At 44.5% G+C, this 18,611-nt stretch overlaps 1 protein-coding gene across 1 annotated transcript; it reads left to right on the forward strand.

The window, feature by feature from the left end:
• The first annotated feature begins 382 nt into the window (after window positions 1-382).
• On the forward strand, window positions 383-18,205 carry LOC138261469 (forkhead box protein J1-B-like). Its single transcript, XM_069210434.1, has 3 exons — window positions 383-1,052; window positions 7,945-8,536; window positions 16,514-18,205. Exons 2-3 carry the CDS (start codon window positions 7,994-7,996, stop codon window positions 17,336-17,338), a joined length of 1,368 nt encoding a protein of 455 aa, XP_069066535.1. The 5' UTR covers window positions 383-1,052; window positions 7,945-7,993; the 3' UTR covers window positions 17,339-18,205.
• The last annotated feature ends 406 nt before the right edge of the window (window positions 18,206-18,611 follow it).

The following is an 18,611-nucleotide window of genomic DNA, read 5'->3' on the forward strand; positions in this document are numbered from 1 at the left end:
AACTACACACTTATTTGTCCTTTTAGGCATTGTTAATGCCCCCATATTTTATTTCAGATATCAAGACCATTGTCTTTTTTCTAGGACTCTCGGGAAACCAAAATGCCTGTACTTTTGTGTTGAGAAACAAATAATACACATGCATCATAGAGTAGCCCTCTGCACCTGTGAGCACTTGCACCTGGATCATGTCGTACTAAGCGAACTAGAAGAGGAGCCCTCGCTCCTGCATGAAAGAGGAGTTTGTACACGCACCCTAGCGATTGACGGCGCTTTGAAGCATTCCAGGCTTGATTGGCCAGAAGGCGGTAGGGTGCCTGGATACCAGCAGCCAATCAGCGGTCTGGGATATGTTTAAAGGGCTCTCCAGCCTCCCCTCTGCAGCCCTTCAAAAGGTGAAGTGGCAGAGCTGTGGCTACGCTCTGTCCCTCTCTGGTCCAGGGCTGGGGAGGACGTTCATACTGAAGACTCCTCACCACACCCCCAGAGCCCCTACCCCCCAGAGGCACAGAGACGCGTGCACAGCGGATACTATTCAAAAGCCCTTACACGGCGGTGGAAGCCTGAGGAATTCACCCCGCTGAGGCTGGCGTCACAGGCAACAGAACAGAAATAGGTGGCTCCTCCACAACATCGCCGTCTGCGCAGGTGGTTCGCATCTCCTTTGGCGCTCAGAAGCATAAAGAGTTATGCAGAGCGCTCTTCCAGGGGCACTTGCACAGTTATCAGTCTGAGAAACCTCAGTGCATGAGCAATAACGAGGCACCACATCCGCTGCCAGGGCTGACATCTCTCGCACAGCTGATATAACTCGTCGCCGCCTGCACCATTATAAGAGGCAGATACATTCTCATCACTGGAGTTAGCAGCAAAGCGCCTGCACAAGAGCCACTGAGACTGCTGTTCATCTCACACAGTACAGAGACACAGGGCACAGCTGGTCCCTAAGATCCCCGGCTGCCTCTCCTCTTGTGCCCGCCTTGTCCAGAACCTCCACCGAAGCCGAGAAGGAGTTTGCTACACAGTTTCCTGAGTCGTTTCTTAAGACTAAGGTAAGATTATTAATACCTATAGGACAATCCTAAAACAAAAGTCAGTTATAGTCACGTTGTCAGTTGCTTTCTGTATTTTGTAGATGGTTGTGCCACATATAAATGCCGTCTGTGAGTCTGTCTTCGCAGACCATGAACACTTGGCAATCTATTATGATTTTAGCAAAGCCTTGTATCTGAGGAGAATGGACTGCTGGCTTGAGGCCGACAGTGTAACGCACTGGGTTAAGTCGCCTGCTGCCGAGGTCTGTGTGGAATATGTCAATCAGAGGCCTGACTTTCATTATTAACTCAGTTTTCCGCCTTCAGATATTTATGAAATGACTCCTATTAATTCCTATATGAACCACATCTGGGATTGACAGCAATGCTAATTAGTCAAATTTACGCTAACAGATAATAAGTCCACTCTGCCCCCTTCCCGGAGATAGACTCCCTGGTAACCCTTAAGGAACTTGTCCAGTTGCTTATGGATTGCACTGGATATAGTAGCTGGCTTATGGTCGTTTTGGGATGTAGTGAAATGCTATGGAGAACGTTGAAATTAATTTCCGTTTCTTCCTGTCGTTGGCTACTGGTATCTATTTGTTCCAATTCGTATTTTTAGGTGAGTAGTAAAATTTATCTTGTTTTCTACTGGGCGTCTGTGCTCTTACGACCAAATCATGCAACCAAATACTCTGGGAAACATTTGTAAATGGTAAACTGGAATGGTGTTCATTGACTAAATTATGCAGCAAGAAAAATAACTTGTGTGGCATAATGCAGCACATTTTGTGATAGTATTACCTTATTATTTTGTATTTTTTACACATCCCAACACTGTTTGGACAAAGGTTTCACCCAATTAGTTTAACTCCCACATACAGCAACAAGCAACAGAAAGGGGACCAGTCAACCTTTGTGAAGGGTCTTTCGCTTCGTGGCAACAAGTGTAGCCACGTTTTAGTAACTTTTGGTCCGTTTGAGCTAGAAACAATTTTCTTTTGTTAGAATCTGCATATAGTGCAGCAAATTATTGATTATGCTCGCTTTTAGTAACTTTTGATTCATTTGAGATAAAAACACATTTTATTATAAAGTTAGCAATTTTTGCAGCAGATAAGGGATTATGTGGCAAATGCAGCAAATTCATAATAATGCAAAATATGCTATGGGGCAGAATCGCATAATTCCAGTGGCCTTGCTCACAAGTAGCTTTATATGCAGTGGTGTTGTATTGCCGATTGGAGCTGAAAATAGAGTTACTGATATTTATATTTGTTATTTTTGGTGAGTTTGTATGCACCACATGCCAATATAGGCATATGCATAGTCCCAAGCAAGCACAGGGGAGGGACCAGGCGAGGGAGGGATGTAAATGGTTATAATACATATAAGATAGGAAAAACACGTAGTCAGCTCATTCAGTGCTACAAGTTAGCTGCATTGCAGGTCCTTGTTTTCCAGCAAGGCTGTGAAGGGAAGGGGAGCTACTCCTCTAACATCTAATGGGAAAAATGGCAAAAATGTGTTAATTCTCTCTGGATTTAGCCCAGAAGATGGTACATATGGTACTACAGAAAGATACTAGTAATAGCTGCACTTTAACAGCAGGGACGGCTCCTGTGTGGGCAAAGTGTTGTGGCAGGGGACACAAAAAACATTATAAATTTTTAAAAAACGTGCCTGACTCGTCGCCTCTGCCGCACCACATCTCACTCACACCAGGCACAGGCTCCCAGTCTGCCCTGTGGCCAGTCCTAATGCTGCTCTTGTGCTGTTGGCAGCATGAGAGCAGTGTTAGGATTGGCTGGAGCACCCTGGCTTGGCACTCTCAGGCAGACTGGAAGCTTGGGCCTGCTGTCTCCAACCTGGCAACACAGTGCCGGGTTGGAGAGAGCTCAGTGCACATGTGTGTTTAGTCATGCACACCACTCCCCTCAGTGCTGGTCAACCCCATGGCCCTGCCCATTGAAAAAATAAAAACAATAATAAACACTGCTCCTGTTTGTGGGGGGGAAGTGACGCTCCTCTGCCATAGCGTAGGAGCCCTGCTGCTTAACAGCCCTGTCAAGATCCCCATGTCCATAGGTAGCTAGCTGCTCCAGTCAGCTAGCTGCTCCAGTCCAGGTTTTTCTTTGCATTCTATGATTTGTACTCTTGTTTATCTTGTTATAAACAAGTCTGTGAATGCAAAGTAAAAACCTGAACACAAACAGGAAACTTGGCAGTTTTAAAAGCTGTTTTCCCTTTATCAAATTCTCCCTTGAAGTGTGGTTACACCTGCAGGCACTGATTGTTTTAGTCATATATTAACATATCATTTTGATGCTCACTCATTTCAGCAATTTCTTTGTTCACAATGTTCTAAAAGTGCAGGTAATTTAAACCTAAATTACACTACACACACACCTGTCCTCCTAAAGTAGGCATTGAAATTGCTATTTACATAGGTTATAACACTGGATTCTCTTGGAGTTTGCAACAATGATGCACCCTCTCTTCCTCTCCAGCTACACAGAAGCCACTGTTTTCATTCCAGAATGTAGAAGTGTTATCTATGTTTATCTTTCCCAGGAACAGGCGACGTTCTTCAGTAAATGTAGGCCCTCACTTTTGTTAGGTGCCATTCTTCAGTAAAAGGATGCCCTCACTTTTGTTCCAGCCAATCTAGATCATCACCCATGCCCACCTTATCCAGCTGTTGGACATACCCTGGAAGCTTTACTTGTCCTTAACCATCATCTCCACACTGTCCGTCCATTGGATGGTTGGAGGCCTTAGCCATGTTGTCTTTCACCGGCCACTGTTGACTCTATCCTGGCTTGTGAGGTAATTATAATGTAAACCCTCCATAGCCCATAGAGATAACGTCCCTGTTGATACATCATCCATAAAGTCTCCATCCACTGGTGATGTTTGCCAGTGTTTGTCCGTCCTCACAGACATATAATCCTAAAGCTATGAGAGATGCTTTCCAGCAGAATCTAGTTTTTGGAGTTCCAATTTACCCACATGTTCTTCATAGTTATATAAATTCTCCTAACCATCTATGACCTTTTTAGCCACTGGAGATATTCTCAAGCTGTTAGAAGGATTTAGCTATTAAGGACCTCTCCAACTACGAGGGATACTATCCAACTATGAAATGTCCTCCTCCATGGATAGTTTGTTCAGAGACATTCTACAGCTATTTGCAGTTCTCACCAATATGTAACCTATGGATACATCAGATATATCATTGATTCATTGGTGGATTTCAGTCATGCAGACAAATGGTACCATTCAATGATAACTCTGCACCACTGGAGGTCCTCTTTGCTCATCTGATATAAAATAGATCCTCTTTCTCTGGAACAATCGTGGGTTCTGTTCCTAGACAGCAACAGCCGTAACCCATTTACTTCAATCCATCGGAAATTGTATATTCTCTTTCCAGCCACATGACATTATCTCTGGCTGTTAGCCATTATTAGTAACTCTCCACCATCAAAGCTAGTGTCTTTGGCCATTGCCAGTCGCCTTTTCTGGAGCCCCAAGAATCGCTCACTTCTCTCGAGCTACTAGTGATCATGTAATAAGTCATGCAGATCACCCAAAATTTTATCTGTGGTATGTTGAATGTGCATATCCAGGAATATGGCTCTTAAAAAGCATCCCATCAAAAGCCTACACTTTGTTTTTCCTGTCTCTGCCCTCTGAAATTCACATGAGAAAGGATCTGCTTGTCTCAATTTTTTCCAAAAACAGAGGCAAGAAGATGCATTTAGGTCTTCTGATTAACATTATGAACTCCTGCAACAGTTCCATGTTAAGTAGCCTCATAGGTGCAACTGATGGGTCTCCTCCAGCACAATCGGAAGGCGTCTGAAAGGAGTGCCTGCCCATAATTACCCACCTCTTTGTCAAATGTGGAGAAATACCCTTACGAAAGAGTCATTGATAACAATTTCAGGGACACAGAGGCCAGGAAACTGTATGGTAAAAAAAAAACTGCTCTTGGCTAAAGACTCACCTCTTTCTTTCAATTTCTACTTGATATAAACAGTCTGCTCCAGCTGATTGTGTCACTCAAAAGCTTTCACTATATCCTGGTGCTACAAGTGAACAGCCTTTCCCTAAGAAGTGCTGCTCCCACCATTAGAAACCATTGGAAACCTCTTCCCTAAACAAATGAATATTACCTGCCTCGCTCAACTGCTTCCCACGTGGCAGACACCCTCTACCGCGGCCAAATGTCACACAACATGAACTGCCCAATTAGTAGCTCTTTTCACATCTAGCTCCCTCCCATCCCAGAAACCACTCCAACACACCCTTCCGCCGCTCTCCCCACAAACAGCCTATGAACCACTAGTAGCCCACGAGCAAATTAACTGCCCTGACCCACCCCACTTCCTTTCACCCCAGATAGGTTGTTCTTTATCAAACTGCCGCTCGCCCCAAGGATGATCGCAGCTTTACATAACATTCCCACCACCCTCACACAGTGTCTCGACTCAACCTGCATAGTTTCTCAGCTTATGGATGGTTGAAATTTTTAACTGATTACATTAACCTCAAAAATATCGTAATCACCAAATGAATTACAACTATATTTTCATGAAGGTGTATATTTGCTATTAGTACTTCCACATCTACCTACCTAGACGTACGTTACCATGTTGTGGTTAGGTTGACGTTGCAGATGCAATATTTTTCTCATGCTATATAGAATGCATGCAATATAGCAGTGGTATACTCTCAAATATGGCTTCCTCACTCACTCACCCTTCACCTCACACAGTGTCTCTACCTCACACAACTACTCCGTCAACCCATTGGAGAATGCTTCCTGTTCTTTAGTCTACAGCTTTCCCCTTCCCATCTACTACTCATCCCTTGGAGGCACTATCTCAACTGAAGACTACCTCAACTCATAGTTGCTTTTTTTTTTGCCCATGTACCGCTTATTCCATATGGCATCACCACCACACCTATCTGCATCCCACACCAACAAAGCTTCTCTTTCACTCCGATACTTCCAAACCACGACATACTCTGTCAAGCCGAGGACCACACAAGCAATGAATAGCATCTCATTCCCCCCAAAAACCTATTCCTCCTAAATAACTCAGCTGCTTAATTTGTGCCAGTGTTTGTAAATGGTGGGTATCTGCACTCATCTTTCAGGATTTTTTATGCTTATTTTTCATCATCCGACTTTGGTCCAGACCAAGAGAGAGAAAGACAGGGAAGAGACAAAGTGGAAGTGAAAAATAAGAAAAGGGAGAAAGCAGGGATGAAAAGGAGATGCAAGGGTGAGATACAGTAGCAGAACCACCAGGGTGGTGGAATCAAGACTTGGAAGCCTTGGTATTCAGCAACCCCTACATTTGTCAGTGAGTTCCTCATAAGAATTGTGGGCTGCCACAGATTTATATTTTTTTCCTACAAATCAAGCATTGCCTTCACCCTATCAATGGTCTGTGCCTCATGTCCTTACTCTCTGCCCACTCAATATCAGTGCCTCAGTTAATTACTGTACAGCACATAAATGGCGACTCAGTCATGGCTTCTGCTACACCCACTACTGCTTTCTACACAAATGACTCCTCCAAGTATCCCCGACCCCGCAGATGACCCCTGCTATAACCAGACGCATCTTGTCTTATGGGCACCTTTTTCTCAGCTGTCCTTGACACTTTGACAGGGTGTATTAGTACTACCACCAACCGAACAAACAATACTAGGCCCTCCACAATATGGCTGACTTTCCTGCTGCCTGAGAGTTTGAGGAGCTGATTCCAGCTGACAGGGCTGCTGCCAACGGCAGCCTCTACCCTTCCACCTTCGCTCACTCTGGGCCGCGTTGGTGCTCTGATAGTGGCACTCCCGTGCAGTTTGCATCACTGCTGTTTGTGGTCTAATTTTGTCCTCCTACTCCGTTAATGAATGTAAATATATCCTTGTTCTCGCTACCGCAGTCCTCACTGGGGCTGCAGGCTCTCACCCTGGAGAGCTGCTAATCACCTGTTTGTTCTAGTTCAGATGGCACAGCCCTATTATCTGGCAGAGCTGCTTGCAAACCTGCCAGTGCATCCTGCTTGCAGTATATGTCACGAGGAGCGTGAGGAATGGCTTATTTTATGTAAATAAAACACTTATTGTGATGGGAGGAAAGCTTGCAATGTTTCTAACCACTGGCAATCGCTAGGGGTAGCATCCCAACCCATCATTGTTTTGCTCACCTTGCTCGCTCAGTTTGGACCCAGCCATATGAAAATCAGCCTTGACCCTGCTCCTCAAGGGAACAACCCAGCTCAAACTGCCAAGCCAGGTCCTCTGTGGACTGGAACACAGGCAGCGCAGGACTGGTTTGGTCCTAGTCTCTACAGGAGACATTGCTCACGAAACCTGTTATGTGACGATATTCCATATACTCAGGGTCCCTGGAGTTACACAATTCTATGGTCGCATCAGCAAATGTATTGATCTACTGCACACGCCTTGTAATTTGCCTTTTGCTGCATAATTTGTAGAGTTCACAAAATTGTAGCTCTAACAGCTGAAAAGTTACTTCAAAAAGCAAAACACGTTAGGCTGTTCAGTGGGAGACATATAAAGAAAAACGACTCACTTTTTACTTTCTGGTTGCTGTATTCAGGTGTTGAACTGGTACTAATAAGATAAAATGTTTGGCCAGATAGTATTAATGTGTTTTACAAAAGAGTGAAGTAACAGCGCCACACAATGAAACATAATATGCCTTTCCCACCACATAATTTATTCAACCCTGCCGCATAATCTGGCCCGCCATTGCCGCATAATTCAAGCGGTCGTGCTAATACTCAAGACATCACATAGCCCTTTGCTACGGGGGGTAACAAAGGCCTTCCTTGTTCACCGTCTTCTTTTCTTTCTTTGACAGAGACCCCAGGAACACCCCTCGTGACGTCATCGACGGCTCTCTCTACAGGATGCCTGTCCTCACCTCACCCGATATTGCCGCCAAATTCAAGGAGCGATGGCTCATGCTGCACCCAGATGACCAGGAGAATATCAACGGGGCGGTGACCCTGGACGACAGCCTCACCAGCCTGCAGTGGCTCCAAGACTTCTCCATCCTGAGCGCCAGCCTGGACAAGCCGCCCACCACCAGCTTCCAACTGCACCAGCTGCACCAGGCCCACCAAAAGCTGCTGCTGCACGGCTCGGATGCCCCCTCCAGCCCACCGGCCGGGGACACCGCTGCCACAGGCATGCCCCCCAACCTGGACAAGCCAACTTCCGCAGCCACACCTTCGAGCGGCTGCCAGCTGGGCCTACCCAGCACCCCCCTGGGCTCATCTGAGGAGATAGACTACAAAGTCAACCCTCACGTGAAGCCGCCCTACTCGTATGCCACTCTCATATGCATGGCCATGCAAGCGAGCAAGAAAACCAAGATCACGCTGTCGGCCATTTACAACTGGATCACAGAGAATTTCTGCTATTACCGGCACGCCGAGCCCAGCTGGCAGGTGAGTCCGAGCCCTGAATAATGAATGAGCCTGCGCGAGACCCGTCCAGGAGGCAGGCGGGCCGTCCGTCAAGCGATGCCCCCGCCAGACTCGCACCTGTAGCCCCGGGGGTGGGGGGGAGGAGGAGGGGGGCGGCGGGCGCAGGCCTGATCATTTATTTAAAACAGTCATTGGTACAGGTGCTCTGAGGGCAGATGTGGTTATTGGGAGGGTTCGCGTTGGGTAAAACCATTGGCCATGAAGGCAGACCCTCCAGGGTCCGCGGGGGCCGGGGTGAAGCGGCCTAGAATGTCTCTTTAGAGTGTAGATCAATGAGGGGAAACATTAAACCACTTATATAGTTGTACTGTCGAGGGTGCCCTATGTCTGTGAATAGCAGCTTGCTGGGCTATTTTTACACGCAGGAAGAGAAATGATATATACTGAACATGGGAAGGCGGGTTTGGACAGCTCATACATGGGCTTCATTTAGGGGTCATCAAGGGTCCAAGCTGCGACCTCTGGCGTGCCCTTTGCGACCCCTGGCCTCAGGTGTGGCAACTTCAGTGGCAGGAACACAATGACAGCTCGTCCTTATGGACCTCATTTGGGGCGCCACTCTTTGTTTTTCTCAATTTTTTATCAAACTAATAATTAATAATAATAGATTATTCCATATTAGTGTAATGAAAGTGGAGAACAATTAGCTGGAATATGCCCTTCCATGGCAGCTGAGGTAAGTAAAAAATGCTCTTAAGTGTATGTTGGTACAGAGTCAGAGCCGGCCTTTGCTAAGATAGCTCCCTTGGCTTAGGCGGGGAGAAATATGGTACCCTAGCTGATGGTATTGAATTAAAAGAGGTAGCGGGGGTCCCCTTTGTGTTCCCTGGTCAGTATCTGGATGAGCAGTGACTGGACCTCCCTGGGCTCACCGAAATCACCAATAGCTCAGCTACCTCACGCAGATAATGGTGTTGATGTGTGTCAGCAGGGGTTAGCGGTTGAAGGGTGTTAAAAACATCTCCTGTGGTATGATAATGAAGGACTAAAACCACTTTATACGGCCAAATCAGAGAGAAACAAAGAGGCACAGGCAAAGAGAAGGCTGGAGCAAGATGAGAAGGGCCCTGCTGTTGGCTTAACCTTAATGCACACAGCTCCATGTGCCCCTGCTAATATTGGTGCCCTAGGCCCAGCTCGCCCATGCTAACGGCAGGCCCTGTTGGGTACCTGCTTGCGGATGGGAGTGTGTTTATGTGAGAGAGACGTATGTAAGTGTGAATTTATGTGCGTGTGAGTTAAAGTAGAGGTCACAGGGCATGTGGTGTCACTTCCGCTACTTCTGGCATTTTGGTGAAATGGAGTCCATGAATTCATATATGTACTTTCTAAAAAAATTGGCATCCCCTGAAGCTGTTCAAGGCAACAGTGGGGGGAGTTTCTCTGTATGAAAGGTATGTACGGCAGTCTGTGTATTTATCTAAGCACATAAGCAGTTTCTCTGTGTATTCAAGCACACAGGGCTGTCCTGTACGTGTACAGACACATAGTACAGTTGCTATATGTCACGGCAGCAGTTTGTGTATGTACCAGAGAACATTAGGGCACTTACGTATGTGTACAGGACCAGAGAACACAGTTTTTTGTATACGTTTAGGAATGGAGAGGGCAGCTTCTCTGTGTACTGAAACAGAGCCTGCCACTGGCAAAATGCACGATGACGGGTCACCCCTTCAAAATTTGACAATTGTCGACTAACCCCTGCCTCCCCTCCCCTTTGATCAAGTATGTAAGGAACGTTGGCACTGCAATCATCCACTGAGGGCATGCAGCCCATATGTGTACAGTGACAAATAATTCTACTCATGCAGTGAACAAGAACCGAGAGTGACACTCACTTTTCACAGCACAAACCTAGTCCAGGGACACTGAGGTGCTTTACAACGGAATCACATTCTGTTTTTCTTTTGACACAGGGACAATAATTAATTTGCCAAAATCACAAAATAGTGATCCGAGGCCAAGAATCGAAAGTTGGTCTACCCACTAGGCCACTTTCCACCCCTTGGGGATAAGGGAGCAAAGAGGACACATTTGGCTGTGCACAAAAGCAGAGTGGTGTTTCAGTGTGTGCATAAGAACAGCGTTTGCCTAGTTATGTATCACACAGGAACAGAAAGGGTCTCTCCCTTGCATGTAACGAACAGAGAGGGCCACTTAAGTAAGTTTGTGAATCAGAAAATGGCTCTTCTTCATCTGTGCACGTACAATGAGGGCTAGCTCTGTATGTACACAGGGTCAGTGGCCCGGCATGTGAGAGATTGCAGCTCTGTACCCGCCAACCTCTCATACGAGCCGTTCACTATCAGTCTTCTTGGCTTTTTTCCCTTTTATGTTCAGCTAGAGCTCAAACCGAGCTGAGTGCCAGTTCCCTGAGAAAGATGTAAAAATGTTGGGGTTTATTACAGCTATATTTATATCTTTCTTCCATTTCCATCATGTTACTTACCACTTTTCCATGCCCCTCACCCTACTTAACCCTCACTGGCTATTATTTGTCCGATCGAAGCCGTAGCCATGTCGCTGTGTTCCTTTGTAGGCCCTGTTGGATTGTAGAATCCCATCTTGAATAGGTAATAGTTTAAACCTGAACACAAGGTGGTTCTTGCAATGGGAGCGTCATTGAGGGTGGGTGTCATATGTTGGAGTGGTGACACTGTGCGCAGTGTGGGTACTCTACCAGCCCCTTTTAAAGGAATATGTCTGGCCAAGTGTCTAGTTATGCATGTGTTAACGTATAAGGTCATATTGCTTGGCTTTACATCAGCAACAACCACATCCAGAAGTTATCAAGGGGATTTTAACAGCTTCAGGTTTGATGGCAAATTGTAAAAAATCCCTTTGCTCACCATTCACAAACTGGTACAAAGCACCCACTGTTATAGGGGCATTTGTATGTGGTGAAGGATTTCACTGGTTATCTTATTTGCCTGTTATGTAGTAGCCAATCACAGTGAGTACCCAGCTTCTAGTCCAATCAGCTTTTGACTGTGTGTTTGCATTTTATCCTGTACAGCAAGCTGCTGCGTTTTGGCTAGGTTAATGCTATTCAAAAGCAGCATACATATACACAGTAAGCAGGCGGCCTTGTACCACTTGCTCCCTGTTGGATTTGTGAACCTCAGCAACCCTCAATCCCATGGTGACTCTTAGCCCTGGGGAGGTAGGCAACCTCGCTTTTTCACCACAAAGCAACAGACCGTTGTTGACTCCAGCATGCTTTCCTCTCCGCGAAGAAACCACTGCACCATCTTACTTCTGGTCTTTTATTATTCAGTAGTTGGGCAGTCAGGCAGTCCTTTGTGCACTGGTTGGTTCTGCCCAGTGGCGAATACGAACATCTTGTGCTAGGCAAGTCAGGAGGGTCAACCGCCCCACAACTGACGTTGAATTAGATGGCTAAAAATCTGATAAGTAAATATGAGCCTAGATTTAAGAACGATCCAAATTCAGAAGTGATCAGAGGTAGAGAAACTGATTTTTTAAAGCCAAAAATTGCCTAAAATTGCCTCTGCTTCAATATATGCCAATGGAGAAAATACATTCCTTCCATTTTTATTTTAAATCTTCCACTTTCAACTTTGAAAAAGTTGGCATGTATGGTATGGCATTTGGCACCTTTCAGTACAAGTGGGACATAACTTTGCATCCTTTTCCATCACAGACCAAAGTCTAATTCAGTATGATTCAGTTTTGTGGCGATCTGAGGTCAGTAAGTCAAGTATGTCAGTGTTACTGAGATACATTTTTCATTGGTTGGTGAGATTAGAGGGCTGTACAAAATTGCTTACGATACTAGGGGCATTCATTACCCGCAGATGCATGTGTGAGATAAGATGCTAATGGTAGCAAATGATCTTATATGTCTTAATTGCCAGTTAATTTCAGATTTAGGCTTTGTTGAGTGTATGTTCAGCGATGTTCCAATTATTTACCGGTAATTACCTTACTACAAGGGCGTTCTCACCATAATTAATCTGTTTCAATGTGTGAGGCTGTTAGGTGATGTGTGTTAGGTCTTGTTGGACGGGGCTGTGGTGAGCACATTGATGTCTTGTTGATTTGTGTATAGCTCTATCTAAAGTGACGTGTTCGAGTGCTGCAGCCAATGCTGTAACTATCCTGAGATGTGGATGGAAGTGTGTCATTTTTCTCCACCGGTACATCCGATCCGTTATGTAAGGGTGTGTGTGTCTGTGAAGCTGCGTCTCTGATTTTCCTACACCTGTTCAGTGTGCTTGTGTGTACGGGGCTGTAAGCCCACTTCTGTGTGTGTATGTTGTGCTATGTGTGCTTGTTTGTGTGTGAAGCTTGTGCTCAGCATTGGCAAATATTGGTCACATCTGCCCCGAGCGAGGCCACAGTAAACTTTCTATAGACCTAGCACATTATTGGTGACCATGGGAAGGGTTCTCTAAGCCAAACAGTTATATTCGAATAAAAAAATAGCTGAGATCCTTGTGGAGCAATTGTTCCTTCAAGGTGGAACGGGTAAGCCCACATTGTTGGGACCAGATCAGACACGCTCCAAGCCTTCTGATTAGTCTTACTTTCCTACTCACTCTGTTTTTTCTGGGAGTCTCTAAATCCGTGCCTACTTTTCTTGAATGAATGAATACAAAACTGATTAAGCATGATCATACACCTCAACGAGGTGAATACATGTTAAAATGTTTCCACTTTCTCTGTTTATTATGAAATTCCCACCACCACCTTCTGCCCATGTCTGTCATTGTCCTTCTGAGTAATGTTTTTACACTGCTAGTGTTGCTCTTGAAGGGTGTACCTGTCCCTCCTATCCTTAGAGAATTCTAGATGTACACCTGTCTCTCTCCGCCACCAGAAAAAATAGTCCTTTGGGCTGTGGAAGGTGTTGTTCATCACTGGCAGTGGTGTGTTTGCACCTTCGTTAGTGTAAGGTGTTCAGGTCAATACATCTTTGCTTCTTAAGCATTAACTTTTCAGGAGTTGGCCGGTCGTCTCATTCTTAATTATGCCGCTGTGCGCCTTCACCGGGGTTAAGCAGTAACCAGAGGACTGCCGACGAAAGCCGATCTGATGTTGGTGATGGCGCTGGCCTGCAACCTGCAGTCTGAAGTCACTGAAAGGGCTCTGAGAAATGCTCCATTCCGTTTTGGTCTTCAGAAGTTGCAAAACAAAATCTATCTATCTATCTATTTTTTAAAAGATAAGTGCAGGGGTCTATATATATGTATGCATATATATGTGTGTGTGTATATATATATATATAGATATATATATATATTTTTTTTTTTAAAGATAAGTATATGGGCATAAAGTTTTTCTTTGGAGTCCATCACCTGCACAATCAAATGCTAGAGGTGCCAAATGCCAAGGCTGCTTAGTCTTGATTCCACTGCATGCTTCTTTCTTCCACCACTCTACACTTCCTGCCTCTTTGTTTAGCTTTTACAGGTTATTTTCAACCCTGCTTTCTACACCCCTTTCCCATTGTTTTCCTATCATTCTTTTCCTTCTTCTTAATCCCTTTTCCTGCCTCATTCGTATGCTGGATCCAAGTGTAAGGCTGACAGATAATTCCAGATCAACAGTAATGAGTGCGAAAAATCTGTGCAACCACTATCAGAAATCAAGTACTGTGCCTGTGTCCCTGGAATTGAAAAAGAAATGTAAAAAATGACTGGAATTAAAGAAAAAAAGTATACAAATGGGGGGTAGTTGTAAGGTGGCTTGCAAGTTCTCTACCTCATAATATTCGTGGACTGGGTAGATTACCACTTTGACTCTAGAAAATTTGGAAAAAACTACTTGCCACATGTCTTACAGAGTCAGCTCTCATGCTATGTGCATGCATGCATACATTCATATATTCCACTGTCAAAGTAGAAGAGTTTGTTCGTTTTGTTTCCATCTCCATTCGACATACAGGTGTTTGTGTATAAAATGTCAGAAAATAAAGGGTTAAAACGAGATCCATTAGAAAGAGTATAAAGTAAAAGCACAACAAAAAAGATGGGCACAAAGAATAGTGGCTAGGGTGGTAAATTACTGGTTAAGGTATGAGAGACTGACAGATTTACTCTTCCACGGTCCTATGTGGTGAAAAATACTTCATACATAGGAGATAATTGGCAAAATAGTGCAGGAGCAGGCTTCCTTTAGCTTCACAATGAAGTAAGTGTGACAGTGTACTTAGGGACTGGGACTCCCTCCAACCCCACGATAAAGCCATTGTGCTGGTGTTCTTAGGGAGTGGTGTTCCAGTTATCTTCACAATGAAGTAAGTGTGACAATGTCCTTAGGGACTTGTGCTCCCTCCACCCTCAGAATAAAGTCATTGTGGCAATGTTCTTAGGGATTGGTGCTTCATTCTTCTTCACAATAAAGTCATTGAGTCAGTGTTCATAGGGACTGTGTTCTCTTCATCTTCACAATGAAGTAACTGTGACATAGTTCTTAGGGGCTGCTGCTCCCTTCCTCTTCACAATGAAGTAACTGTGACATAGTTCTTAGGGGCTGGTGCTCCCTTCATCTTCACAATGAAGTAATTGTGACATAGGGCCGTATGTACGAACACATTTTCCCATTGACACAGAATGGGAAAAAGCCTTTGTTACACCTGGCCCATAGTTCTTAGGGACTGGTGCTGCCTCCATCTTCACAACGAAGTAATTGTTCCAGTTTTTTAGCAGCCGGTGCTCTTTTCAATTTCACAATCAAGTCATTGTGCCAGTTTTTTATGGACCTGTGCTCTCTTCAATTTCTGAAGTGAAGTGGGGATTTAAATAAGCAAGGCTTTAAGGCAGAAAATATCTATTTAGTAAATAAATGTGTTGTTGCCTGGGGTGTCTGTACTTATGATTTCATCTTTGAATTTATCCCATTTTTGTCACTGCCTTCCCTTGTCCATACTTTTCTTCCACAATTCCACCAGTTTCTCTTATAGTCTGGTACACAACTCTAATTACCAACTTGTTATGCTATGTTGTAAGCAGTCAAATAAGTAGGGTTTTGTTGTAGTTCCACCTCCAACCATGACACTTACCTTTCTCTGGTCGACTTTATTTTAGTTCTTGGGTTTGGGTTCTAGTTAAGGGGGTGGAACGCAAGACAATGCGACTCTAGAGAATTGTTTGTTGTAAGAAAAAGAATAGTGGTTTGCTCTCATGTTGTAACCTATTCTCTTTAAATTACAAAATCGAAGGTATCAGAAAAACTAAAAAAGAAAGTGTCACAGATGCAGCCGATACAAAAATAGAATACAAATGGAATGTTTTGTGCAGAAATGTGCGTGAGACCGTCATTTGTACCCATTTAGCTTGTTTCTGAAGCTCAAGTGTTGGGAATTTATAGGCATATAGGTCAGTGATGACAAGTCCTGAAAGAGCTAGGTAGAGCTGAAGTGGTGGAATGAATTGTGCTTCTGGACAGAATTGAAGTGCTTTGGAAAAGCTGTGCATGGAGTGCTAATGTTGTAGCAGCAAGGTTGTTGGCAGTCAGTCAAAGAAAGTGGATCGAGTGGAGTGAAGCTGTGAGGGAGAAGTGTGGCATAGACTAAAACTGCAGGCAACAACCACTCAGCATTTGAGATTATTTCCATGTCTGTTCCATTTTCACTCAGCAATAGTGGTCTTTATGATTGCCCCCACTTTTTCCGGTTACATTTGGCCTCTTATGCCTTTTCCAGCTCTTTTTGAATCCTATGATACAGATACATTTTTATATATACATATTTTCTTGCTAAGCATACTCCATAATAGAAATGCATGGCTATCAAACCTAGGTAAAAAGTTTGTTTTATCAACTTTGAAAAAAACCCTCTTTAATTAATGTTTTATCTTCTGCTAATGCCTTCTCGAGGTATCACTGTTGGGTAGGGAATGGCTTGACAATATGCAGTGTGCCTGTAGCATTGAGTGGTATTTTCCTGATCAGCATTTTGGTCTGTCTTTGCAGAATTCCATCCGGCACAACCTGTCCCTCAACAAATGCTTCATGAAGGTGCCCAGACAGAAGGACGAGCCCGGAAAAGGAGGCTTCTGGCAGATTGACCCACAATATGCTGACATGTTTGTCAATGGTGTGTTCAAGAGAAGGCGCATGCCAACCACACAGTTCAACGCTCTCCGACAGCAAAAACTGGAGCCCATTCCAGAGACCTATACGGCTACGGCACACTTGTATCACCTCATGAACGAGCAAGCATCTGCCGACCATATGGAGAATGATCAGTACCACCAACAGCATCAATACCAGCATTATCACCACCATGAACAGCAGGATCAAAGTTACAGTCCTTCAGATGCTAATCGAACTGCCACCAAGCGGAAACAGTCATTGCCAAGGCGTAGCGCAAAGATCGTGAGAACTTCCAATGTGGCCCAGGTTGGGTTGGAGGAGAGAGAGGCGGACTCCTTGAAGGGAGATTTTGACTGGGGATCTGTTTTTGAAGATGTCTTCAATGGCATGGGTAACAGCTTTGAAGATATAGACATTAATGTAGCCCTGAACTCCGTGAGCAGTGATATAGACCTCACCGTTCAGGGTAGACAAATCAACCCCTCCAACAAGTGGTGTTCTGCTTATGTGGACCACACTTACCTAGAGTCAGCTCCCCAGGGACCTCACCTTGAAGAATTTGCCACATTCTCTGACCCTTCGCGGCACCCTTGGGAAGAAGTAAAGGAAGAAGTTGTGTGGAACTTTGATCCAAATTATAACTTCTGTGAAGGCTATCTCAGCGAGCTTGCCCCTTGGGAGAGAGTTGACGCATTCATCTAAAGCACTGTCATATTCTCTCACCCTAATACCCTTGAGGGATCTATCGGCTTCACTGTCCTAGACTGATGCAGGGACATTCAGACCATGTCCATGAACAGGATGTACAGCTGACGTGGCTTTACCATCTCTTCTAGGATGGGTTGTCCAATAGATGTGAACTTGCTTCTCATCGGGGCGGGATGGTGGTCACAAGACTCCTTCAGACTGTTGTAGAGTTCTAAGAATTTGGTGGAAGGGAATCATCAAGCTGTTCCAGCTGAACTGCTAGCAAAATGCAAGGTTCCTCTAGGCTCAGTGAGGTTTTGTGAGCAAGTCAACCCATCTGCTATAGCTTCCAACAGAGACTGTCCTTATTCAGAATGGAAATGCAGTCAAACTCCCTATCTCTTATATACCTCTGAGATATGGTCATAATGGAGAAACCAATGATCAGCACACATCTTTTTCCGCCTGAGAGTCACTGGGAGCTTCCCATGCACTTGCCACTTTATTTCATGGTACTTCCTTGAAATCACATTCTGAGGTTGATAACACTTGCTCTTGACCTGTACATGCTAAGAAATTGAGCCTTATATGGAATCTATAGACATTTGGCCAAAGCCTTTGGCTTCGATCATGAGGATCCTATTTTTGGGACACAAGGAAGCAGAGTGGCATGACTTTGTTAGAGCGTTTCACTTATTGTGGCTACTCTGAGACTACCCTGAAGATGCCTTCCAAAACAATGCTAGCTTGGGTCTACTTTTGAGAACATTGACTGAGAATTTAAGTGGTGGGCAAGTTCAAGCCCCAAGATGTTGAACAGATCATGTATTTTAAACCTATTTTTGCACTCTTGTATAAAAAATAAATGTGTGTTTACGGTGACGTGAGTGGTGTCATTTTCAGGGTTAGAATCTGATAAAATCTTACGGGAACGTTGCAAGATTAAAGCTCGGTTTCCAAAATATTGAGTCCCTCAGCATATATACTTTTGAACAATTTATCCAGAAGGCAACGGCTTTGGGTCCCTTAATCTTAAATCCTTATTGAAACAACATGATGACGTGTGATTATCACAGGGAGAATGTTTTTATACATTCAGACACACCTTCACACAAATGTACATGTAATAAAGAAACTGTCTCCTGGTTATGAAAGAGCCCTTGAATGCAGGGTAAAGAAAACCTGGGGTGACTATTTGGCCGCAGAACAGCTTGCACCTCTGGCAGGGCAGAAAAGGAAGGATGGCTGTTGAGGATAAACGATTGCTCTGCATAAGACCCCTTTGTTA

This window comes from Pleurodeles waltl, chromosome 10, assembly GCF_031143425.1.
Source record: "Pleurodeles waltl isolate 20211129_DDA chromosome 10, aPleWal1.hap1.20221129, whole genome shotgun sequence".
NCBI classification, from domain to species: domain Eukaryota; kingdom Metazoa; phylum Chordata; class Amphibia; order Caudata; family Salamandridae; genus Pleurodeles; species Pleurodeles waltl.

What these genes read in the sequence shown, in the direction of transcription:
- LOC138261469 (XM_069210434.1), top strand. Translation starts at nt 7,994, where the DNA reads ATGCCTGTCCTCACCTCACCCGATATTGCCGCCAAATTCAAGGAGCGA. An exon ending in ACGCCGAGCCCAGCTGGCAG is followed by an intron (nt 8,537 to 16,513) that starts GTGAGTCCGAGC and finishes CTGTCTTTGCAG; the next exon opens with AATTCCATCCGGCACAACCT.